This window comes from Anabrus simplex, chromosome 2, assembly GCF_040414725.1.
Source record: "Anabrus simplex isolate iqAnaSimp1 chromosome 2, ASM4041472v1, whole genome shotgun sequence".
In the NCBI taxonomy this organism is placed as follows: domain Eukaryota; kingdom Metazoa; phylum Arthropoda; class Insecta; order Orthoptera; family Tettigoniidae; genus Anabrus; species Anabrus simplex.
Window position 1 is genome coordinate 973,155,121 of NC_090266.1, and position 27,370 is coordinate 973,182,490.

At 37.0% G+C, this 27,370-nt stretch overlaps 1 protein-coding gene across 1 annotated transcript in view; it reads left to right on the forward strand.

The window, feature by feature from the left end:
• Positions 1–27,370, forward strand: part of dpy (dumpy) — a 562,668-nt gene that overhangs the window by 320,967 nt on the left and 214,331 nt on the right. The window contains 11 exon segments of the mRNA XM_068226068.1: positions 158–463; positions 646–969; positions 1,080–1,406; positions 4,764–5,081; positions 5,199–5,525; positions 6,533–6,859; positions 10,199–10,510; positions 18,638–18,940; positions 19,226–19,555; positions 21,070–21,399; positions 24,769–25,395. Of these exon segments, the coding sequence (XP_068082169.1) occupies positions 158–463; positions 646–969; positions 1,080–1,406; positions 4,764–5,081; positions 5,199–5,525; positions 6,533–6,859; positions 10,199–10,510; positions 18,638–18,940; positions 19,226–19,555; positions 21,070–21,399; positions 24,769–25,395 (3,831 nt within the window).

A 27,370-nucleotide genomic window follows, 5' to 3' on the forward strand; every position in this document is an offset into this window, starting at 1 on the left:
AGATTTAGTTTGTGGCATTGTGAAACAACATATGCATCATTATTAAATTATTTTTCTTCTTAGTATGGATTTGCTTAAACTGATATGTTTCAAGCTTAATTTTCTGCCTGTAAATCACCTTTTTTCCCTTATTTTTTTTCTTCAGTTACAAAACCAGAACCAGCCAAGAACCCATGTAAGCCTTCTCCATGTGGACCATATAGCCAGTGCCGTGTTACAAATGGTCATGCTGTGTGCTCATGCCAGACAAATTATATAGGCACCCCACCTAACTGCAAGCCTGAATGTGTTGTGAGCACAGAATGTCCCCAGGATAAAGCATGTGTAAATCAGAAATGTATTGATCCATGTCCTGGCACTTGTGGGCTCAATGCTCGGTGCCAAGTGGTGAACCATAACCCTATATGTACCTGTCTTCTGGGCTTTACTGGGGATCCTTTCTCTCGCTGTCTCAAGGAAGAAAGTAAGGACTCTGTCTTTTGCTTGCAGCATGAAATTATGCATAATGTTGAATACATGTTAAATTCTTTTATTGCAAATTCTTTATTTAGATTTCAGTCTCTTGTTTTGGACATATGCGTTTATTCTTTTATAACTCTATATTGTTCATGTTTCATTCTCTTTGCATGTACTGTCTCTTTCTAGAACGTCCTGTTCAACAACAGCCAAGTGGTAATCCTTGTATTCCTTCACCCTGTGGTCCCAACTCTCAATGTCGGGTAGTTGGCAATACCCCAGCTTGTTCTTGCTTATCAAATTATGTCGGGCGACCTCCCAACTGTCGACCAGAATGCACTATCAATGCAGAATGCCCAAGCAATAAGGCTTGTCAGAGTGAACTTTGTAGAGATCCGTGTCCTGGTTCATGTGGTGTTCATACTACGTGTGTGGTTGTTAAGCATGCACCTATTTGCAAATGTCAGGCAGGCTTTACTGGTGACCCATTTGCTGGATGCTCACCAACTCCAAGTAAGAACACTAGATTAAAAAAGATAATGGATGTTTCATTGTTTATCTTGTGGTGTGTACGAAATGTTATCATTTACGTTCCCGTCACATAATCATAATATCTTTTACAGCAACTGCTCCTGTGGAAACTCCAAGAAATCCTTGTAATCCATCGCCCTGTGGTGCTAATGCAATTTGTAAAGAGCGTAATGGTGCTGGCTCTTGCTCATGTTTGCCTGAATATTTTGGAGATCCATATACAGGCTGTCGACCTGAATGTGTCTTGAACACTGATTGTGACAGAACCAAAGCATGTGTGAATAATAAGTGTAGAGACCCTTGTCCAGGAACTTGTGGCTTGAATGCTGAGTGTCGAGTTGTGAATCATGCTCCTTCTTGCAACTGTCTACCTGGGTATATTGGGAACCCTCTCAACTCTTGCCATCTTCCTCCATCTAGTAAGACTTGCCTTCATTCTTCTCATGTTTATACATTGCATGTCTTTATTTTTTTCATCATATGTACTAAAGATCTTTTGAAGCTTTAATTTCTTCCTACCCAAACTATGAATAAGGATTGATGTTTGAGAAAGAGATTTAAGGGTGATGAAATATCACTTCTAAATTTTTACAATCAGATGATAGAAATTTGAGCTCCTCTATGAATCAGTGGTAGTGTATCAGCGTCGAAATCCTAAGATCGGAGTATTGGAGGGGTAGTCAGATTTTTGAAGAGCAAAAAAGAGTCCATTTGGCACTCCATTTCATATGATGTCGATCCGTAAATGATCTCTTGTGATATTGGTGTTTATCCGATAAAATTAATTAAAATTTAGTCATAAATTACACAACAGAATCCCGGTTTCTCTGCCATGTGGTAAAAAAAAGAATGCCAAAATTGATGTGCAAGCAACCAAAATGATAACAAATGAAACTATCTGCAGTTTGGTAGCTGAGGGCATACTACTACTACTACTACTACTACTACTACTACTACTACTACTACTACTACTACTACTACTACTACTACTACTACTACTACAGAAATATGAATGTGTAGTGGTTTTGTTTAACATCCATTCTAATGGCTAACAATGCTAGTGGTTGCCAGGTATAGGAATTTTGTTGGCAGGAGTTCTTCCCTGTGTAGAAGCGAACAACAATGGACTATTACACTTAAATGCCCTTAAATGCCACCATTCTCAGCCAGAATCATCCTGCTTTCTTGGAAACAGGAAAACAACAACTAAATTCTTTTTTCATTCATAAAATATATACAGTAACTATATATTTTATTTGCAACTACTAAATTATTAACTGTGAGGGTTCGAACCCCACTGTTAGCAGCCCTGAAGATGGTTTTCTGTGGTTTCCCATTTTCACCCCTTAATTAAGGCCATGGCCACTTCCTTCCAACTCCTAATCATTTCATAATAGGTGGATTATATTCTGCAGTTCATTTTGAGTTTGCAGTGCTAAAGTGGTAGACAATGCATGAATTGTGAGAGAAAAATCATGAAATTTATTGCATGTATGACATACATCAGCAACATCAAGATGAAACTCAAGTTGTCATAGACTCTGTGACAATAACGAAGTTCCTATATATTGCTGAGAACCTATCTGAGTTAGTGCGATGTTAAACCGCAAGAAAAATAAAAGAGAAAGGGACGACATGTTTATTCCAAGAACAGCTCATATTAATGGCACCATTTAAGCTATCAGCAACTCTTGGACAGTATCACGTCTATAAAATACCAGTTTTCGGTCTGTGGAATTTATTGTTTTCAGTCAAGATGAGGGGCCACTGAACAGAGAGTCACACATCATCTAGGCACATGCTCGGAATATTACAAAGGACTGTGCTAAGTACAGTAATACAGTACACAGAACAGAGAAAGGTGAAGAGAAACCCATTTCTTCTTCAAAATCTTTGCAAGCGAAACTAGGCCTTCACCGAGATATTTGCTTTGAGATGTACTATTCAGAGAGTAAGAGTGAACAATGAAAGCATACCTACAAATTCATTTCCAGATTTATTTAATCATGTAAACAGATTCAGTTCAGCTTTTGTTCACTTTTTGCCATAAGAATAGGTAGCACTACACCCATACTTTTCCAGAAAAATAAATAATTGTAGAGTTGTGTAGCCAGACAAACTAATTCAAGTGCTGAGAGTTAAAGCTGTGATACCATATAACCAGTATGTTTGATGTAACTTCCGAGGAACGGCACACATTGTGTAACATGGGGTAATGTGGGAGAATAATTCCAAAGCATCAAGCCCTGGGGTTTTCTGTGACTGATCGAGTGGTAATGTAATATTTTGTTGAGAAAACTTTAAACAGAGGCATGTCAGTAAGGTGGTCACATCTCACTGGAAAAATGCAACCCTATATGTAGTTGAAGAAATAATCAGTTCTGCTTCATATCGAAATAATGTATGTGATCACAGAATTTACACAAGGAGTAATTCTAATACCACCTATTCAATACAATTTATTCCACTATTGTATGGTCAAATACACATAGAAATTACCAGAATTTTAAAGGTACATGTTTTGCCCACTATTTATTGGGCATCATTAGCCTCGTTCAGTCTTACAAACACACACTGGCCTGAGGAATCTTAACAATTTACAAAAAACGTATTGATGAACACTTACAGGTGTTGATATTGTGGTTGCATAATGATTGCAGCACAAAAAATATTGAATAAAATAGATACATATACTAAAATCACTTTGAAAAATTAAAACGTTCATCTAAAAATAATTGTGACAATTTTATTCAGTATTTTTTGTGCTGTAATCATTATGCAATCACAATATCAACACCTGTAAGTGTTCATCAATATGCTTTTTGTAAATTGATAAGATTCCTAAGACCAGTGTGTGTTTTAAGATTGAACGAGGCTGCTGATGCCCAATAAATAGTGGGGAAACATGTACCTTTAAAATTCTGGTAATTTCTATGTGCATTTGACCACACAATCGCGGAATAAATTGTATTGAATACGTGGTATTAGAATTACTCCTTGTGTAAACTTTGTGATTACCGGGAGAGTTGGCCGTGCGCGTAGAGGCACGCAGCTGTGAGCTTGCATCCGGGAGATAGTAGGTTCGAATCCCACTATCGGCAGCCCTGAAGATGGTTTTTCCGTGGTTTCCCATTTTCACACCAGGCAAATGCTGGGGCTGTACCTTAATTAAGGCCACGGCCGCTTCCTTCCAGCTCCTAGGCCTTTCCTATCCCATCGTCGCCATAAGACCTATCTGTGTCGGTGCGACGTAAAGCCGCTAGCAAAAAAAAAACTTTGTGATTAGCTATTTTCAATACAGAATAATGACGAGATTAATGGTTTGTAATAATGTATATGATTCACTGCTTGTTACAAGAAAACAAAAGGGCCATAATTACTTGTCTAAAAATCTTTCGCTATGACACACTCGTGTGATTGTTCTATGGATACTTTCTGGGCCTTAGAAATGAACATTCTGAGGCTCATATTGCCCCTAAAATGAATTGTTGCTCTTTGTTAATAAGCATACAGTTATTTATTTCCTTCATTATGACATGTTAAAAATATGTGGTATTGTTTAATCTGTGCTTTGAAACTGTAGCCAGTTCTGTCTCATTATCTTGTCTCAAACATCATTCACCTTCAGTCATTTTTTGGGGATAAGATTGTTAGAATTTATGAGATGCAAATAATTTTTAAAATCAAATATGCATGAACCACATTTAAAGATAATTTTAAGTTTCTAGTTTCTTAATTTCCCAGTGAAACATTTTCCTTATTTCTGTGCTCTATAGTTCCAAAGGATGAACCAGCCAAGAACCCATGTAAGCCTTCTCCATGTGGACCATATAGCCAGTGCCGTGTTACAAATGGTCATGCTGTGTGCTCATGCCAGACAAATTATGTAGGCACCCCACCAAACTGCAAGCCTGAATGTGTTGTGAGCACAGAATGCCCTCAGAATAAAGCATGTGTAAATCAGAAATGTATAGATCCATGTCCTGGCACTTGTGGGCTCAATGCTCGGTGCCAAGTGGTGAACCATAACCCTATATGTACCTGTCTTCTGGGCTTCACTGGGGATCCTTTCTCTCGCTGTCTCAAGGAAGAAAGTAAGAACTCCTATCTTTTGCATGTTACATAATTACTTTTGCATTTTCATTCTATAGACTGCTTGATCTTTCTTACTGTGGAATGTACTAGCATGCAATCCTTATGTCTCTTTCTAGAACGTCCTATTCAGCAAGAACCAAGTGGTAATCCTTGTGTACCCTCACCTTGTGGTCCTAACTCACAGTGTCGGGTAGTTGGCAATACTCCAGCTTGTTCTTGCCTTGCTGATTATGTGGGGCGACCACCTAATTGCCGACCTGAGTGTACTATCAGTGCTGATTGTCCTAGTAATTTGGCCTGTCAAAAGGAGAAGTGTAGAGACCCTTGTCCAGGTTCATGTGGACCTCATACCACATGTCTTGTGGTGAAACATGCCCCAATGTGTTACTGCGTGACTGGATACACTGGTGATCCATTTACAGGATGTTCAATTATATCTCAGAGTAAGCACTGCATTGTGATATGCTATGTTGTTATTTACATTACCTTGAATATCTTAAAGACTTATTCCCTTCATTCATTTCTCAAATTCTTGTATACTTTCTGTCACTATAATATTCTGAATAATGAATGTGATTTACATGATTTCCCTTATATGGAGTGTTTGGGAGATATGTATAAATAACGTTTCAGAATGTAGGGGTGAATATCTGCTGTTCGTTAAATGATTTTTTCAATTTAGTGCATGGTTTGTCCAAGGGAGGAGCTTTAAATAGAGTGTGATGTTCTTGAGGTAGGTAGTAGCTTCATTTGCCCTACAGTTGTAACCATGCTTCAGATATTATGCATGCATAATGTGTAAGAAGCAATTAAAAGTACATCACTACACTGCAGCCATACACATCAGTTTCCTGCACCTTCAGTGCATATTCTACCTGCATATTCTATATGCATAATGTATAGAAAGTAATTCTAAGTACATCACTGCACTGCAGCCATACACATCACTTTACTGCAGCTTCAGAATGTATAAATGAGTAATGTGTAAGAAATAATTCCATACACCACTGCACTGCATCTTTCAGGTGGTGCACATTGTATAAAAATGTTCTGCATACAAGAAGTAAACATGTTCACACTGGAAAATATTGTACTGTATGTCAGCAAAGCCCCATGTCTTTCGTCATTAAATACTACCTGAATTACAAATGTAAAATTTACTACTTCCTTTTTTATTTTTGAAAAAGGACATTATTTTGACAACAAATGTATTCAGGTCCCTACCAATAACCAGCAGAAAAAGTACTTCTACTTATCTCCTAAACACCCTGTATAAGATTATTATTATTATTATTATTATTATTATTATTATTATTATTATTATTATTATTATTATTATTATTATTATTATTATTATAAGGTGAATCACATTCTGTAAGTATAAGGAATGTGCTATTTTTTTCACGTGTGTGGTAACTGGCCATCATTCTTGATCTTTATCATTTTTCAGTTCCTGTTCCAACTGAGGGACCTAGGAACCCTTGCAATCCTTCTCCTTGTGGGGCAAATGCTGTATGTAAGGAACGAAATGGTGCTGGCTCTTGTGTTTGCCTTCCTGAATATTATGGTGATCCCTACACAGGCTGCAGACCTGAATGTGTCATCAATTCAGATTGTGACCGTAGCAAAGCTTGCGTAAACAACAAATGTCGCGACCCCTGCCCGGGCACTTGTGGCCTGAATGCAGAGTGTCGTGTGATCAATCATGCACCTTCTTGCAGCTGTCTCCCTGATTATACTGGTGATCCTGTCTCTGCCTGTCTTCTTAAACAGCCCTGTAAGACTCTTTCAACACCTTTACTGTATTTTCATTTCTTCTAGAACTATTTTTCTTTTGATATTAAATCTTTCACTCTGAATTTTTCAAGAAAATATTGTTAACTGCAAGTTTAATATTGTTAACTACAAGCTTATGTAATGCCAGATAAATGTGGTAAATAGTCTGAATGATGAAAATATATATTTTACCCACTGCTTTCCATTGTTTCACAGTGTGATTGAAACTGTATGCAAAGATTTTTAGATGATGAACTTTGAGTCCACATTCACAAAACATTCATTATTGAAATTAACAAAGAGATTCCTTTCGTCTTAAATATCCAGCCTGGGGAGATTACTTTAATATTTCTTCGTATTTCCTTAAACCTTGAAAGGGGTTGCAAAAATTTCCAAAAATATTCATTTAATTTTGACCCATTCTGCAATTTATATTTTATTTTATCATTTTAACATTTCACCTTCATAATTTAATCAAGTATCATGACTAAAGTATATTTTTACTCATCAAACATAATATTTGTGTGTTGATTTTTGTAAAATTTAACAGGGCTTATGTGTGGAATTCCATTATTGTGTGATAAAATGCACTACACTGCAAGGATTGATTTTACCCCTTAAATACATTTTCTGCAAACTACAGTACTTAATTAAAAATAATTAGTAGTCTCTTTAACACTTATGTTGCTTTGTAAAACTTAGTTATCTGCATATTTACATTTAACCAATCAATTAACTTGTAAGAGGGAATTGACTCTGCTGTGAGGTAGTTGCTTTTTCACAGTGTTCAGAGCAAGGGAGAAAGCTCATGCTGTGATATAGATGTCTCTAGTTTAAATAGTAATTAGTTAAACTTAGCTTATTTTATGAAATGAGGGTAAATGAAAGAGGGATATGAATAACAGTATAATTTGCATGCAGAAAATATTATTTCATTTTATAACCAGCTAAAAGGATAAGTCTGGTGTAGAAAGCCAAGAATAATGACCAAGAGGATTTGTTGTGCTGGCCACACGTCACTTCATAATCTGCAGGCCTTTCGGCTGAGCAGCGGTTGCTTGGCAGGTGAAGGCGCTTTAGGGTGTAGTGCCATGGGGTTTGGTTTAAGTAGATAAACATGACTGTAGGTTAAAAATCTTAATATTGTAATTCATAACTTTCTTAACGTGAATAATCTCTGATAGGTTTTTATGACAGATATTAGGTAGTATAAATTCTCCAAATGTTAATTTTGCATTGGATGATGAGCATCGCATTTTCCTCTTGTAAGTATTGGAAAGCAACAAACAAGTGTCAAATCATGTCATGTATGTAGAGAGAGAAAACATAATAGGCGAACATAATGGCAGGTCAGTGTGGGAAGATGGAGCAAGAGTACGAGGAGACGAGAACTCACATAACACAAAAGGACAAGGACAATCTCCACATCTTCACACACTGCCACCTATGATTAGATATGCTCTCTCCTCATCAAAGCAGTTTGGTTTCTGAAAATATTCTTTGCTTTGGTGTGTTCATCTGCAGGTCATAGATATTTTTAAAGAGGATCTTTCATCAGGTTTGATCTCTTTCCTATAAACCATGTGATCTTAAAAGCAATACATTAAAAATAATCTCTGAAATAGTTGAATAGTGTGATAAATAACACAATACCTGCAATAATTATCTTAATTCCACTGTAATGTCTAAAAATCTGTTGTCTTTTTTGGGCATTTTTGAATGTTTTGAAGTATTGTCACCTTGATCTGGTATTTGCATAAGCTTTTGTTGATAATTTCTCACATTTAATTTCACTTTCCATATACTTTTATACGTTGATAATATACTGTTACTTTCTTACATTTACCTTTACTTTCCATATACTTTTATTAGTTACCTTGCTTTAATAAAATGAAGGAAAATAGAGAGCTTAGCAGATAGAATTGCAAGCATGATGGCTATCCACATGCAAATTGGTGTCAGTCGAGGCTAGACCAAGTTTTGTTGACTTTTACAATCTCTCTCAATCTGATCTTTGATACTGATGATATGAAAGTGACAGGTAGGAACAATGCCAATATCGCCATTCCTTATGAAACCAGTTCTTGTAGGGTTTATTGAGTAAAGAAGATGAAGGGTTTTGGAAGATAGAAAAGTGAGTCTTCCTTTGCTTGGGATAAGAGTTGACCAAATTAGATTTGACAGGAAAGCCTGTCTCAAGAAACTGCAATATTCAACATGGATCTACATTTACCTCTTTTTTTATTTTTTTTAATTTACAGGCTCCTTGGAACAAGCTCTCATTATGACTAACAATTTACAGTTTTCATTAGATATATGCAGTTTATAAAATACTGTATGTTCTACAATTTATGGGTAAAAGCCTAACAAATTAATTGGAGAAATATTAACTCCTGTCACAGGAGGCATTACCACAATACAGTTACATGTAACAAGTATAGAAATTTGTTCATTTTCATAAAACAGTCACTAAAAATGAAGACTGGTTTTCTTTGTTGAGAAGGTTTTATTTATAATCTTCTCTTATTAAAATGACTTGTAGTTAATTTACTCTACATTACTCTTCTGCTCATGAACACTAAAACAACATTGTAACATTACGGTCATAATCGATGTTTGTATTTTGAGCCTTATGAATACATCATATTACACAACCCATTACTACTGTACAATAATTGTAAGTAAACTTGTAGGTGGTACAGCTCTTTTCAGGCATACACCCAATGGAGGTGAGCTGCATGTACTATTTCAACCACATACCAGCCCTCCTGTCGTACTTAATTTTCTGGCAGTACCAGGAATTGTACCCGGGCCTCCAAGGACGGCAGCTGATAACACTAACCGTTACACTCTGGAGGTGGACTGTACAATAGTTAACTAGTATAGAATCCAGTTCATTACCTTAAATAAGTAACTTCAAGAGAGTAATACATTATGGGAAGGGTTTCATTTGCCTTTGGATCTGAGGCTTAGTTATTTAACTATCTGTTACTTTTATGTTGACAAATTAAAAAAGTCATCCCAAGGTTGGGTAAAGATAATGGTTAGTATTGCAAGAGTGTTGGAAGTGTGATTTGAAAGGATCTTGAATTCTTCCAAATCCATTTGTGATTAGTGATACTTGCATATTTTGATTTCTATTTGTCTTAGAATATTGTGTAACTTTTCATTCACTGCATGTTTGGAAACTGAAAATCATGCTTGAGACATTACGTTGTGTTGTTATGCTCTCTGCTAGCTCTCTTACTTCATTTTGTTCTTTGTCACACTACTATAAAGTATTTCTTTCTTGCACTACTTTTTCTTTCTCTGTTACATGTATGTATTTCTCCTTCTCTAGCTGTGACCGAGCCTAAAAATCCATGTGATCCATCACCTTGTGGGTCCAATAGTCAATGTCGAGTGATCAATGGTCATCCTGTGTGTTCTTGTTTGACCGGATATCTTGGTACACCACCAACTTGTCGCCCGGAATGTGTGGTTAGCTCTGAATGTGCTCAAAACCGAGCTTGTGTCAACCAGAAGTGTGTAGATCCTTGTCCAGGCCAATGTGGTCACAATGCTCGTTGTCAAGTTGTTAACCACAACCCTATATGTAGCTGTTCTCCAGGCTTTACTGGAGATCCCTTCACACGATGCTTCAAAGAAGAAAGTAAGATACTTTTCTCTCTTCCTTATTCTATTTTCATTTCTATATATTACTTTTCATGGTAAAATTCATAGTTTCCCTATTTTCTTTTTACTGAAATCTTTATTTACATGCTTGACAGTGTTTAGTTCTAATTAGAAAAATAACTACAGTAAAACATTTAATTTCCTGCCTGAAGATTGAGTCGACCATTAGGAGAATAAATTCCTTTCTCTGGCTACAAGGAAGGAAATGTAAAGAGAGAGAGAGAACTATAGCTATGTGTGTGTTTTTATCTTTTTTAAGCAAGGCTAACTCTAGTCTTTCGTAATCTTCAATAATTTTGAGGACAATGATGTATAGTAGAAAATGTTGATGATTACTAAATATTCATGACACAATTAATTGATGTAAATTCATTTGTGGCAATACTTTTTTCCTTTCTTTTCTCATCAATTGTATTATGTGTGAAGAAAACTTTATCCAGTTTGGTAAGAATACAAGAAAATTATATCTCATAATTTAGTTGTATTGAATTGATCAAAAGAAAAAATATTTTAAAAAATGAATGGATTAGGCAATTTGTTTTGATTTTGTTAACGAGCAAACAGCTGAGCTGTTTGGGTCATGTAGCTATCAACTTGCATTCGGGAGGTATTGGGTTCGAACCCCACCGTCGGCAGCCCTGAAGATGGTTTTCTGTGGTTTCCCCATTTTCACACCAGGCAAATGCTGGGTATGTATCTTAATTAAGGCCATGGTTGTTTCCTTCCCACACTTAGCCCTTTCGTATCCCATCATCGCCATAGGACTTATCTATGTCAGTGGGATGTAAAGCAAATTTAAAAAAATAAAAATTATTGTTTTAAAGATTGGAACTTGATAGTCATCAGTCTCATACACTTACTGTATATATGAATTATGCCTAATAACATATGTTTCCGTGATATTTGGGGTGATATAATTCTTTGTTTAATGGCGTATGGCCTCCGGAGAGGCCTGGTGTAAGTCTTTCAAATAGAAGCCGTATAGGTGACCCGTGTGTCTGCAAGGATGGGGCCCTACCTAGGATAATTTCCAGTGCTTAAGATGCCGCAAACACCCATCCCTCAAGCCATAGGAATCAACTAATGAAAGTTAAAATCCCCAACCCAGCCAAGAATTGAACCCAGGATCTCTGTCACCAAAGGACAGCATGCATACCATTTAGACATGGAGCTGGACATCTGCGGTGATGAATGTACTTGTAACTAGTTCTGAGCCAGAATTGAGAAGGAAATAGTTTGTTCATTGAAACAGGTTCAGCCTCAGCTTTTTTCTCTAGTTGTAATGGGGTAACACAGAAACCAATTACAGCAGTGGCTGGAGGTAAGAATCAAACCTGTCCCTCTTCTGCGTCTATGAATAGAAGTCATATTATTCATCTGAAATAGGCAAGTTTTCCTGTCAGTGATGGGGAAGGAATCATGAAAGTAAAAGCTGTTGCAGAAAGTGGTTACATGATTTATGACTAGAACCCTTATTTTGTGGTGAATTAAAATTCTCGAAAGGATTGTTTAAAACACACATATCAGTTGTTATTTTGTGATAAGTATATTGCCTCTTATTATTATTATTATTATTATTATTATTATTATTATTATTATTATTATTATTATTATTATTATTATTATTATTACTATTATTATTATAGTAATAATGATAGTAAAGTTTTGTTGTATTATTCTTTAATAACCGAACATACATAAACATAATTGAAACTTTACATCTTCTCTCACACTTTCACTTTATATCACCAAAATACAAGCACACTATTGTTTCCAGATTATCACAGCAGAGCTTATTCACCTGTGTGGAAGAATCCCTCCAAACCAGAACATTTAAAAAAACTGTAAAGACCTCTCATGTGCTGACACCATAAAGTTATACATACAGACCCAAATGACATTCACCCGGTCACAAATAATGTGAACAAAGACTTAAACAGATTTTTGATGCTAGACTATTAATAATTCCCTTAAAGTTAACCCATCAAAATCACAAGCTACCGTAGTAGGATCCAAAAATAACCACAATAAATTGGAGAGGACAAACATTCCTGTGATCATGTTCAAGAGAACAGAAATAGCTTTGAAGGACTCCGTGAAGAATCTTGGCCTCATCATTGATAAAAATCTAAATAGGTCTGAACATGCAACAAACATCTGCCAGTGGACTTTCTGCACGCTACATTCACTTAAAATATTAAGAGATCTTCTCCCACTTAAAATGAAGAAATTACTCTTCAAAAGTCTAATTCTACCCATTTTTTACTACGGGGACGATATATGCAACAAGGGGAGAGGTGCAAGATTTTCTTCAAAACTATGAATACATTTTTTTTTTTGTTGCTGAAATTGATAGCTTATTATCTTGGAAATCTAGTCCCAAAAGGATTTTGTTGAATTCAGTACCTAAGTGCACTTAAAAATTTAAATTCTTAACACATGCACGTCAGATGCCACGCCGTCTTTTTCATGTATTGCTTTTTTTCTTCTTCCCTGAACTCTTTATGACTGTTTAGTCAGGTAGAATACAGTATCACACTTAGGAGTGTTGAAGAAGGCTGTAAAGCATCATTTCCGGTTGGTCAAGCATGGGCGTTACCGCGGGAAGTTTGTTTTAATTTGAGAGGTACAGTGCGAAGTTGCATGTTGTGAAATTAAATTGTCATTTCCTGAGCTTCCGTTTTCCATGACAAATGTACCTTTTTCTCATGAACTACTGAAGATAACAATCCGAAACTCAATAGACAGCAGGCCAAACACTGTCACATTATTTTCCTGCAAGGTAATTACAAAATATGTACTTTCAAGGTCTTCAGAGTTTCATATACTGTATTATGTATTTTCGTGAACTTTTCCGAATTGAAAAATCAATTTATTTTTAAAAATCAAAATAGGCACAAAATTATAAATGCTTGCAGGTTAAAAATCATCAAGGTCATAGAAATCACTAAAAAAAGGGCAAGGTTTATTACCTCTGAATTGCTGAGAAAAAGGTACATCAATTGAACAAAATTCAAATTTGAGAAGAAAAAAATCAAAACCATTTTATCCAAATTAACTGATTAATGTTTATAGCTAAGAACAATGTATTTTAAATCAGTGTGCAAAGTTTCATGATTCTAACTCATATAGTGTCAGAGTTACAGAGAATTTAGGAAATCAATGAATTTTCATGCACATCTCTCATGGCACGCTCGTTATCAAGTTATAACACACATACAATGCATGTATTCACTTTATCTTCAATAAACCAAGACATTGACATATCTCACCCTGCATCAATAAGCTTTCTTGCTATTTAGAAAAGAGATGTAATCTGCACATCGTGTCAGTTATTCGTAGTGTACTTTGGAGTGAAATCCCGGGCTACTTGAGAGCTGACCTGTCCTTCAGAAATAATCACTAAACAAGGTTATTAACCAACTCTGTGCTAAGTTTCCCAGCTTATCACATGGCTTTTTACAGTGATTCATTCAGCCCTGTTACTATCTGCCAGTGGAATTCCCTGCTGGCTGAAATTGGGGACATTCCTAGTACACATCTGTTCAAAATAAGGTGTTGCAAATGCTTCTTACATATCAGAACATAGTTCATAGCACATGTCATAAGATAATTTACTGTCGTTATGTAAATATTAACCATAGGAACCAGATGATAGGATCTTCCAATTAGTTTATGATAGGTTACCAAATTTTAGTATGTTTTAGAATGTAAGAAAAATTAGGAATGTGTAATATGGTTTGGTATAATAGCAGGATATATAGCCTGAGCCATGCCATAAAAGCAAGGTGGTAATAAATAAATAAATTAATTAAACATTCTCTCTCAATGTTGTAAAAATCCATATGACTTCAAGACACTTCACCACAAACTATTCATAATCTCAGCTAAACCCTTCAGCAGCTGCATCACACAGTCGTCACTTCTTGCATTTTCAGAAACAGCTTTTGCTCACATTTTAGTGTAACATAGCCTCATAGAAAATCTTGTTTTGAAAGTCCTTTAAGCAGTGCTATCTTATTAAATGTCCTGTGATATCATTATCAACTTTTGCAGTTAGTATATTAGGAAGGTAGAAAAGTTTGGCTGTTGCTTGATAACATCTTGTGCTGAATCATATTCGAACAGCTTCTAAACTTTTTCTACCAGGCTTTTAATTTTTTCCAATTTCCTTCTGTTTTTGATCACCATGAATCATGTTCAGTGTGTCTGTGACACTATCAGCCAGAACAATGTTTCTCACAGATTCCAGTTCATGAAGTAGTACACTAATCATTGTGATGATTTGATGTGTTATGGGCTGGTGTGATGTTTTGAGGAAATTAATTAATTTTGTTGTTGAGGCACAGTGTTCTTTAACAAGCACAGCTTCATGCAAAGTAGCCTTCTGCTCCTTTTCTGACATGATAAAATATATTGTACAGCTGCATTGGAATCATCTAGATCATTGAGATATTCCACAAGATCCTCTGGGTAATCACTAGAGCTGGGATATTTATGCATTAAGTGGGAAAATATATACATAAATATGTAACAAAAAACACCATAATATGTAGTAAAATATGTGGAATGGGTAAAATATGTATTACACACAGTTCAAAAAAATTAGGGGAACATGTTTTGTAATGTCTGGTATGTGAACGTTAATTTGGTAGATGGGGTTCCAATGTCGTACAGCATACCTTGAGACCTTAGCTACTCAGGATATGTCAAATCGAAGTTATACTCCATCTGAAGGCGTAGCCATGCATTACACTGTCAGGTGACACCTCAAAACAAAGTGAATAGCGTTACGTTTGTGTGTTGTTGTGAGGTACACAGACTACTGCGGTCATTTGAGCACATTATACGTCAACCAGCACATCCCATGAGACATCTTAATGAGGTTCAAGTAACAAGGGCCGTTGCTTTTATCCAGAAGGATGGACTTTCGTCTTGTTGCTGTGGATCTCAATGTCTCTCCGTCAGTTCTTCACGTTTGTGGAATCACTACAGCGAGGTAGGCCAGTTCACGAGGAGGATTGGACAAGGTCGTGGAAGGATGACTGATATCTGACCATGTATGCGTTGCGGCATGTTCAGCAACTTCCAGAGAACTGCAACAAGACCTCAGGAGGGTCACTGGAGTCACGGTGTCCGACCAGACAGTAAGGAACAGGTTAAGAGAAGTGTCCTTACGACCCAGACGTCCTGTTTGAGTGCCCCGTTTAACGCAGCAACATCGCACAGCTCACCTTCTGTTTGCCCATACCCACATCAACTGGCAACTTTGCCAATGGAGACCTGTGTTATTCACAGACGAGTCCAAATTTCCCCTGACACAGCATGATGGATGTCAACTTGTATGGAGACACCGTGGTGAGCAGTATATGCCAAACATTGTCCAGGAAGGTGACCGATTCGGACAAGGTTCTGTGATGGTGTGGGGTGGCATCAGTATTGATGGCCATACGGATCTTGTTGTCGTCCGTGGTAATCTTACTGCTAAGAGGTACATTGATCAAATACTGCTACAGCATGTGTTGGTTGCTGCATGTGGTGTTAGCCCTGAATTCGTACTCATGCATGACTATGTCAGGGGTCATGTAGCGCGCATCACCAGAGCTGTCTTGTGAGAACTGGACATTCAAGAGATCGAATTTCCAGCAGTGAGTCCCGACCTTAATCCCATTGAGCATGTGTGAGATAGGCTTGACAGAAGTGTTTGTGGGTGTCCTGTTCCACCGCAGACTCTCCAAGACCTCAAACAGACTCTTATTGAAGAATGGGGCTTGATACTGCAACATGACCTCCGTCGACTTATACGGAACATGCCACGTAGGTGCCAAGCTGTGATAAATGCTCGTGGAGGACATACACCGTACTGAAGCTCTCCAACTGTGCTAAAATACATCATGGAGGACTGTTATCACTTTGTTTTCGCCCCTGTTTGGATATTTCCATTTGTATTCTGAAAATGAACGTGAATCCATCGATGTTCCTTTGTATACTTCAACGGTAAAGAATAAATGTTTATTTGGTAATATACCTGGGTGTGAGGTATTGTTTTGTGCAACATGGCATATGTTCAAAAACATGTTCCCCTAATTTTTTGAACTGTGTAACATATTTAATATAAACTTACCATTCTGTAAGTTACAACACACAAAACACTCTTTGTATTAAATTTAGTATCACAGTGAACAATTATATATATTTTAATGTTCTCTGGAGTCATGTTATATCGATAAAACTTATCATTTTCTTAGTTACAACACTTAAAGCAGATTCACATTAAATTTTGTAGCACAGTGAAGAATTATGTATTTTTCATTGTTCTCTGCGGTACGGTAGTTGAAAGATGTTTGCCACTCAGGATGTTCTTATATGCAGAGAAAAATGTTAACATCGCATGATCTAACTGGGGTAAGTTTTAAGATAGGGATTTTTGCTGGAGAAATGTTCTTGGGTGGATCAACATCATCTCTATTTAGAATTCAGCACATGCTGTGAAATGTTGAGTGACCAGGCTTTCCCTTCAATACTTCTTGCAATTTACTCAATACACTTGCACCAGTTTCACAACACACAGCACTTTGTTTTTCAATAGCATCTTCTATGACAGCGATAGAATCTTGCAGTTGCAGTCCTGATGTTTGTAGATGTTTGATGCTTTCTGGAAGCCAGTTGAAGTCACCACTGTTTTAGGCAGTTGAGAACGCTTTGGAGTCACTAAAGGCAGTTTGATTCACAAATAGATGTGATCAGGATCAAAAGTATCTGCAACAGTCTTTATAGCATCCAAATGCTCACTATAGAATTTAACTGCTTCTATCCATGCTCCCCACCTCATCAATACTGGTTCCAGGGGTAGTGGTATCTCTGGCAATTGCTGTTTGTGTGATAGCACTCATTGTGGGGGTTTTAGAAAAACATTTTTTTGTTGCTAAAATTAATCTCTTTACTTGTGGAAACTTAGCTCTCATATCTTTGGCAACATGTTTCATCCATGAGCCAAGCACGTAAAATGGAACATATAGGAATATAACATTTTCAGAGCAACTACAGCTTTAAGCATATATGCTGCAACATCAGAATACATCACTAACACCTTTTCCTCTTGCATCTCAGTTTGCCATAGAGCTTTTAATCCATCATTCACAAATATCATAATAGTTGAGTGATTTGTATAGTCCAGCTCTTAACAGTAGATCAAACACTCCTTTTAGGCACTTTCACATTCTAGCTTCCCCACCGCAGGATCTGCAATAAATCTACCCTTAACATTCGTTGTTTCATCAACAGCGACCCATATGAAAGCATTTTATATGCCTGCCTTTGTTATATGCCTGTCATGTTATATTGGCAGTAAATTCCTCCCTGTAAGTCTTAAATTTCTTTGCAGCCTGGAAAGTTTCTTCAGTGAATTGTTGCCATTTCATTCCCTTTTGTTTGTTTAACTCCTTGTATTTCTTGTATACTACCAAGTGTTTGCAGTGCCTTCATATTCCCAGTTAATTTTCACATAGCAATATTTTGCACAGTAATACACATATGTGGAAAAAATAAGAAATTTTCTTCTTTATGTTCATCGGCTCTAGAGTGAACTGTCACTACTTTTGATTTCCCCATTTAAATGTATAAATAAATGCAGGAGTAACACAATCAGTTGTATAAAAAGAGAAGAAAAGTTGCAACAAACAACAAATTACTAGTGGGAAGAATGCTGAGCAAAGCTGTTTCTTCTGGTTTATCTGTACAACTGTTACACTCTGCTGCTATTGCCAAACAGCTTATGGTTCTCTTCAAGAGAGTGGTGCTATCTATCTTTGCAGAAGCACATTGGATCTGTGCACCAAATGAAAATAAATAAATAAATAAATAAATAAATGAATAAATGAATAAATGAATAAATAAATAAATAAATAAATAAATAATGTAATTATATCCCTCTAACTACTTTCAACAATTTTCGGACACGCTAAGGTGCTGGAATTTTGTCCCACATGCCAATAAATCTACCGACACAAGGCTGATATATTTGGGCACTTTCAAATATCACCAGACTGAACCAACCTGTTTATGAATTTCACTTTTGATTTCTTTTCAGGTCCACCAAAGGAAGGCAAACCCTGTGAGCCTTCTCCATGTGGCCCTAATTCTCAGTGCAAAGCAGTAGGCAATCAACCAGCATGCTCATGTTTGCCCAATTATGTTGGACGTGCTCCCAATTGCCGACCAGAATGTACTATTAATGCAGAATGTCCTGGTAATCTGGCCTGTCGCAGTGAACGATGCACTGACCCGTGCCCTGGCGCATGTGGATTCCTTGCCAAATGCACGGTTATTAACCACAATGCGGTCTGTACTTGCCCTGAGGGATACATTGGTGATCCAACTTCAAGATGTTCTCCTGCACCTCCTCCAAGTAAGATTTTACTATTTTATATTTTATACCAGTATTCCTATTTGGGTGCCTCTCTCTATAAGTGAAAGGAAATTATTATGTTATTTTGATTTTAATGAAGTCCGACTCGTTGGCTGAATGGTCAGCGTACTGGCCTTCGGTTCCGAGGGTCCCGGGTTCGATTCCCGGCCGGGTTGGGGATTTTAACCTTCATTGGTTAATTCCAATGGCCCGGGGAGATGAAATGGGATTTGGAGGTTGATCTATGCAATGACAAAACTTAATTTTTTTAAATTTTTTTTTCAGCTACTGAATTAACACCAGTGAATCCATGCTTCCCTTCACCTTGTGGACCAAATGCAGAATGTCGTGAGCATAATGGTGCAGGTGCATGTTATTGTTTATCTGGTTATGAGGGTGAGCCATATGATACAAAGCGAGGATGTCGGCGAGAGTGTGAGAGCAACCTCGACTGTCCACAAACGAAGGCTTGTGTTGGAAACAAGTGTGTTGACCCTTGCCTTGGAATTTGTGGTACGGGAGCTCAGTGCAATGTTCTAAACCATGTACCAACATGTACATGCCCTGCTGGATACACAGGAGACCCATTCTTCTCATGCCGACTTACACCTACTGGTAAGATGAATATTTGTGTGATCATTAAATCAATAAACCCTTGCATATAGTTCTTGTTCTCAAATTACTGAATATTGTGACTGACCAAACTACGCACTGTAACACTGAATATATTAAATTACTAACTAGTATGTCTGGCTCCATGTCTGAGTAATCAGCATCTTGGTTGGCAGTCCTAGGGGCCCTGGGTTTAACTTCCGGCCGAAATCTTATATGATTAATTCTTTTAGGTCAGGGACTGGGTATTTCTTCTTTCCTCAACATTCCTGCACAGCACACAAAACACACACAACACTATCCTCCATCACACTAACATACAGGTTCTCATACACAGTAGATGCCACCCACCCTCATCAGAGGGCTGTACCAGGCTAGGAATAGCAGCATTAAATTATTATATTTATGACTAGTACAATGTTCCTCTCCAGCTACACAGAGACTGGTAGTTTTTACTGTGTCATATTTGTTCTGGTTGCAAGAAGTGAATGGTGTAGGTTATTGTAATGAAAGAAACTTAAATTATTCTTGGAAGCCTCTATAATTTATAAAATTCATATAGTTATTGTCATCATTAATTCATATTAAGGATTATGGACATTTTTGGTAACCTGCCTTGCGCCAGCTCATTCCTGGAATGAATGTAAAAATATCTGAGCAAAAGTGCTCTCAGGATCAGTTCTGGAATTCATAACTAAGCTATTATAATGATGCTGCTTTCCAATCATACTGTGCTAAATTTTGTCTCAAAAAATAGATTGAAAGTTTATAGTAATTACCACAGGTGCATATTAAACATTAAAGTAAGGTAATTTTGTGAGGTGATTTTTTTTTTTTGGCTTTCTTTATAACTTGTTTTTCAGAGGCTTTATTTGACAAGCTACCTCTGGTGATAGGGAAATCATGAAACATGAACTAAATATTAGTTGTAATGAATTAAATCAACTTCATTGCTGTTCCTATCAATAAATAAAATACCTTGTTGGAGTGCCTCAGACTGATTCTTGAAAATCTATTGCCAGCAACTAACTTCTGGTAGTTGGACAGTAGTTGAATACACTCTAATAAGGTAGATAAATTTATTATAGCCTTTTTACCTTCTTTTCATTTAGTTATTTTGTGCATATATTCACTTTTATCATTGTATGCCAATTATGGGAATTATGGGAATTCAGTTGATTAGGATTTACCTGTGGGCTGCATCTGTGGGGCAGATGGCCATCCTACTTTCATATATCACATTTCACATTCACTCATAAAAAAAAAAAAAAATTAAAATGTTCATACCATTAGCATTTCTTGCTTATTGGTTCTTAGCAAGAGGGTACCATCAGATCATATTCAATGAAACATAAACTGATGAAGTCAATTTAACAAATTATTACTATGAATGTAGAATGTGTCATTCCTTTAACACTGTTGCTCTGATAAGAGGATTTTAAAATGTATAGTAGTGATTAATGTAGCTTCTTAGCTCTTGCCTATTGAGGAAATCTCTTTATTCTCTTTGTTTGCAGTCCAAACTCCAGTACCTTGCTCTCCTTCACCATGTGGACCTAACAGTCAGTGTCGTGCAGTGAATGGCCAGGCTGTGTGCTCATGCTTGCCAGGCTATGTTGGAACTCCCCCTGGTTGTAGACCAGAATGTGTAGTGAATTCAGAATGTCCTCAAAACAAGGCATGTGTAAATCAGAAATGTGCTGATCCATGTCCCAATACATGTGGCGTAGGAGCCAAGTGCAGTGCCAAAAATCACAGTCCTATCTGCGCCTGTCCACCAGGATACACTGGAGATCCCTTCACTCAGTGTACACCACAACGTAAGTACAAATGGTATAATGAGGGTAGTTTCCTTAGATTACACTGGTCAACACGATTTTTGTGACTCGTTTCTCCCTATGTGTTACTCGTTGCTTGTATCTTGAAATGAACGAAAATAACTGACATAATGGTCCTGATTTGTTTTTATGGTCAGGGGATTCAATTCTTTAGTCTCCTGGATCACATGAGCTTTGTTTCAGCAATAATGACAGTGGGGGGGTGATGTTAGTCAGCAGATAATGGTGGAAGGGATGAGGGAAACAGAGAGAAAGGGATCAATTGAGTTTGATTAGTAGGGGAAGAAACTACACATCACGAGTTTCGTAGACAGTGTTCATATGTTTAGCATGCAGTGAATGTTGAATTGTTATGATGTCCCACAGATCATCATGCATTCATTCACCAGACTCGTTTTTTGCTTTGTCTGTGGTAAATTTACTAGGGTGAGGGCGAGGAAACATTACATGAAATCGAATAATGATATATGTGAAGTGTGCAAGTTATATTTCAACATCCCTGTGAGGAATTTGGACAAACAATGGGTCCTGAATTACTGCTGCAGCTCATGCAAAGCAACTTTGGACAGTACGTACCTTCGGTTTTTTCTAATGAATGAGAAAAAAATGAATAAATAAAAAATAAAATATTTCATTTTGGACAGCGTTGTTCAAGTGAGGATTTTGTCTAAGTTTCATTTCTTTTGGCATGTTTTAATATCAGTACCCCTCAGACCCTATTGCGTATTCCACTCATCTCAATGAAAGTTATGACAGTGTAAAGATATTGTTGGAAAAACTAGTGTACAAAGACCACAACTGGGAGGTCATCGGAGATTTTAAGATATCGTTTGTCATGGCTTGCAAGGAAGCTATACGTAAATAGGCCTACAACAAGGAATGCTTTGTCTAAAAATGGCAGCAGTAATAAGGATAAAGTCACAACCTAAACAACTCCACAGTATCATTCCTAGCTTAAACATAGCTGTCAGATACTTAGATTAAAGTAGGATGACTCATTTGATGTATTGGACACTGCATGGTTTGATATTCATTTCAACACATGCATTTTACCATCAACAGATTCATGCCACTTCTTGACCATCTCCTCTACTTTTTTTTTTTTTTTTTTTTTTGTTGTTTCCTTTTCCCCAGCTAATGAATATTTATGCCAATTAGTTGTGCAGGTAATATGTTTTGTTTTTAAGATAAGATTATCATTTGATGTTTAGATTGATGTTTTCACAGCCCATAATTGTATACATGATAATAAGATTTTGGGCTTTTGTTTAACTCCTTGTATTTCTTGTATACTACCAAGTGTTCACAGTGCCTTCATATTCCCAGTTAATTTTCACATAGCAATATTTTGCATAGTAATACACATATGTGAAAAAAATAAGAAATTTTCTTCTTTATGTTCATCAGCTCTGGAGTGAACTGTCACTACTTTTGATTTCCCCATTTAAATGTATAAATAAATGCAGGAGTAACACAATCAGGTGTATAAAAAGAGAAGAAAAGTTGCAACAAACAACAAATTACTAGTGGGAAGAATGCTGAGTAAAGCTGTTTCTTCTGGTTTATCTGTAAAACTGTTACACTCTGCTGCTATTGCCAAACAGCTTATGGTTCTCTTCAAGAGAGTGGTGCTATCTATCTTTGCAGAAGCACATTGGATCTGTGCACCGAATGAAAATAAATAAATAAATAATAATAGTAGGTGAGGCTGCCTGGGCGAGGTCCTCCTACCCAGTTGTATCTCCTGACCCACAGTTTCACGCTCCAGGACACTGCCTTTGAGGCAGTAGAGATGTGATCTCTTGCTGAGTCCGAGGGAAAAGACAACTCTGGACGGTAAATGGATGAAGAAAGAAAGAAAGAAAGAAAGAAAGAAAGAAAATATTATTACGGTAAATTACCAACCTAATAAATTGACAAAAACAATTTTATATATAAGCATTGAAGGTAGCCGTCTTTCGGGGGATTAGGAAGAAAGTCAAAGAGTGTATGAATGGCATTCCATTTTAGGAGCTTCCTTCTGTCTGCTCTCTTTACTTCGAATTGACATTCCTCAAAACGAAGCTGCAGGAAAAGATTATAATCAAGATATGTTCAGTAAGAAATACTTCGACAGACAAGCTTTCTACAAAAGCAAATAGAATAAACTTGGTGATTATTACTTAATTTTTCTCTAGCAAAATGTATACTGTCATCACACAGCTGTGAATGTTCTGTTGGCTGCCATTTATGACGTCGGCAATTCTGCACCCATTTTCCCCTCCTGTTTTTATCTTTTGGGAATCTAAATAATCTAGTCCCTTTAGACGAGTGACTTTTACAATCTGGAGCGACACAATAACCCATTATAACTTTAATGTCATTGCATTGGCTAACACGCAGACAACAGCAAGTAGTGACCTTTGGTCCTAAAATGGCCGCTGCTGCAAATAATTCTGTGATTGTGACCAGACCTGTGTATATAGAGCTTGGCCTTCCAAGTGGGAGCAGACAACACCATCTGAGCTCCTATAAAAAATGTTCTTGTTACACCATACGTGCGTTACGAAGTAACAGCAAGGTTATCAGACAAATCAGGGACGAATGTGGTAGAAGAAATTAAAATAATAAAATAAGATAAAGTGCAATGAAAGAGACACAGAATAGAGCTGAAGAATGGGAAGAAAGTGTGTAGGAAAAAGAACGAGAATAATGAGTGTAATTCAGGGTAGGAGTGGGGCAGGGGTCATAACAGTTGTACACACATTATGAAAGTATGACACTTAACACCTAGCCTGGAATGAACCATCTGGTGATGAGGAGAGTACGAATTTGGAAAACACCAAAATGAAATAACAATAGTGAAGGGACAGGGAAGAGAACTACCTACATAAATCCTTAATAGCTGGCAACCATGTATTAGTTAATTAATTGCCAGTGTCCCTGTTGAATTTGTTAGGATTTTTACATGTTTCCACAGCTTCCTGTATAATCCTAGACCTGTAGTGCTTAGCATGTGTAATAGCTCATGTTCCAACACAGTGTCATCAGCTCCAACTTGGAAGGCCAGCGTATAATGGGCCATCTAGTGACGGATGAAAAAACCACTTACTATAGTCCAACAGCAAAGCATTCTTAAATTCAAACTTCATTATTGGAGAAGTCTTCCTTGTGAACAGTCAAGATTTTCTTCTGAAGGTCCGCAGCAAAGTTCTCTGCAAAACATAAAGAATTTCACCATGTTTTCTTGACACCGCAAAAGCCCAAATGCTTATTATCTTGTCATTTGAGATTTCTATTTTTTAATTTCTGACTCTGAAGTCATCTTTATAGAGTTATACTACGTTTTTGTGGATCTTCTGGTGATAAATATTTCTTTATTTTCAGCTATAACTGAAGCTCCACCTGCTACACCTCGGCCTCCATCTTGCTTTCCATCACCATGTGGGCCTAACTCACAGTGTCAGATGTCTGGGGGAAGTCCAGCATGCTCATGCCTTCCTGATTACATTGGTGCTCCACCTAACTGTAGACCAGAATGTGTACTAAGTTCAGAGTGCCCTAATCAGCAAGCATGCATAAAGCAGCGTTGTCGTGACCCCTGTCCTGGTTCCTGTGGTCATAATGCCAATTGCCTTGTACTTAACCATGTACCAGTATGTACCTGCATTGAAGGCCATGAAGGTGATCCCTTTACTCAGTGTGTGCCACTTCCTCAAAAACCAGTTGTAAGTGATGATCCCTGTAACCCATCTCCTTGTGGACCCAATACTATGTGTAAAGAAGGAGTCTGTGAATGTTTACCAGAATATATTGGGAATCCTTATGAATCATGTCGTCCAGAATGTGTACTTAATACAGAATGCCCACGTGATCGTGCTTGTCTTCGAAGCAAATGTATGGATCCTTGCATTGGTACATGTGGACAAAATGCTCAGTGTGACACTGTCAACCATATCCCTGTTTGTTCGTGTGTGGAAGGTTATACAGGTGATCCATTCACAAGCTGCCATCAAGTTGTACCAGGTTAGTTAAAAGAATAATCTTATTTTTGCATGATGCTAGAAGTACAAGGATAACATATTTATCTCTACACATTATAGAACATTGATATTTTAGAAAGATATTACTTTTATATACCGTATTAACGCGAATAATACCTGCACATTTTTTTTTAAAAATTTGGGGCACGAAATTGGGGTGCAGGTTTTATTTGCGTCAATGTTGGCATTTTTTTTCAAAATCAGCCTTCCTAAATTTAGGGTGCGGGATTATTCGGTGGCGGGTATTATTCGCGTAAATACCATCAACTCTTACATACTTCCAATCCCAATGCTTATTACGATTAGAAAGACTAGGGTGTACTTTATTCAACTTTTCTTTTCATGACCCTTCATATATATTTTTTTTTTAACTTACACATTACATTTTGAGGTTCCTGGAACTGTCTCCCATTGGACATAATGAGACTAATCAACACAAAATGCTTTCCAATTATGTTGTTGATTCTTCTCTTACGAATGCATATCTTCTTATTTATATTTCAACAACTCTCAGATTTGTTCAGTACCCTACTAACTGATTTAGGCAGTAATTTGTTCTCCACATTGCCAAAGGATTACATTGTAGATAAAATCATTAGTGACATGTTTATTCAGCAATTTTTAATACTTCTTACTTACAAGAACACATTTTGTAATTGTAGAAAACATGTAACCATTAATGCCATCTTTGAATGCAGTGTTGACATGAACGTACAAATTTAACATTCTGTTCTTATCTATTTTGGTTTGAGTAAACATGTTATTATGTAGCCAACGGGGCTTTAAACAATAATTTTATGAAATAAGAGTAATTTTCATCATGATAAAGCAGAAATACACAGCTAAAATTGGTAAATTATTAACCAATTCTCTTAAAAATACATTTTTGAAACACTTAAATGGACATGGTGTCAACTAGCAGTTTTATTTTTAAGACACTGTCTGACCGATATTCCTAAACTACCTGAAACTTGGTCGAATACAATATTAGTTGCTCAGCGTTTTTTTATATTGTGAAGTTTCACAGAATCTTATTTTCTGAAAATAGTTATTTTGTAATGTAGCACGTTATCAGTCTATATTTATGATGTACAGGTGTTTCTAACTTATTCATCAATAATTCACAAGCTAATGTCTTTTCATTACAAAATACTTATGGGCAGTTGCTTTATAGCCAAAGGTAAGCAAGCTTGCATTTTACTCAACTTTGCTACGCAGTTTGGGGTTATGTAGCCGTGAGCTTGCATTCGGGAGATGTTGGATTCAAACCCCACTGTCACCGAGCTCGATAGCTGCAGTCGCTTAAGTGCAGCCAGTATCCAGTATTCGGGAGATAGTAGGTTCGAACCCCACTGTCGGCAGCCCTGAAAATGGTTTTCCGTGGTTTCCCATTTTCACACCAGGCAAATGCTGGGGCTGTACCTTAATTAAGGCCACGGCCGCTTGCTTTCCACTCCTAGCCGTTTCCTGTCCCATCGTCGCCATAAGACCTATCCGTGTCGGTGCGACGTAAAGCAACTAGCAAAAAAAAAAAAAACCACTGTCAGCAGTTCTGAAGATGGTTTTCTGTAGTTTCCCATTTTTTCAAGCTAATTATGTTCATGGTCACTTTCTTTCCAGTCCTGGCCTTATCCTATCCCATCATCAATATAACACTTGTCTTAGTCGGTGCAGTACATAAATAATAGGGAAAAACCCCATGACTGTGCATCTTGTGACCCTGAGCCAGAAGATTTAATTTTATTATGGAATTCAAACTCATTTCTAAAGTATTATTAATTTTGTGTGGCTATTTCTAGCCGAGTGCAGCCCTTGTAAGGCAGACCCTCCGATGAGGGTGGGCGGCATCTGCCATATGTAGGTAACTGCATGTTATTGTGGTGGAGGATATTGTTATGTGTGAGTTGCAGGGATGTTAGGGACAGCACAAACACCCAGCCCCCAGGCCATTGGAATGA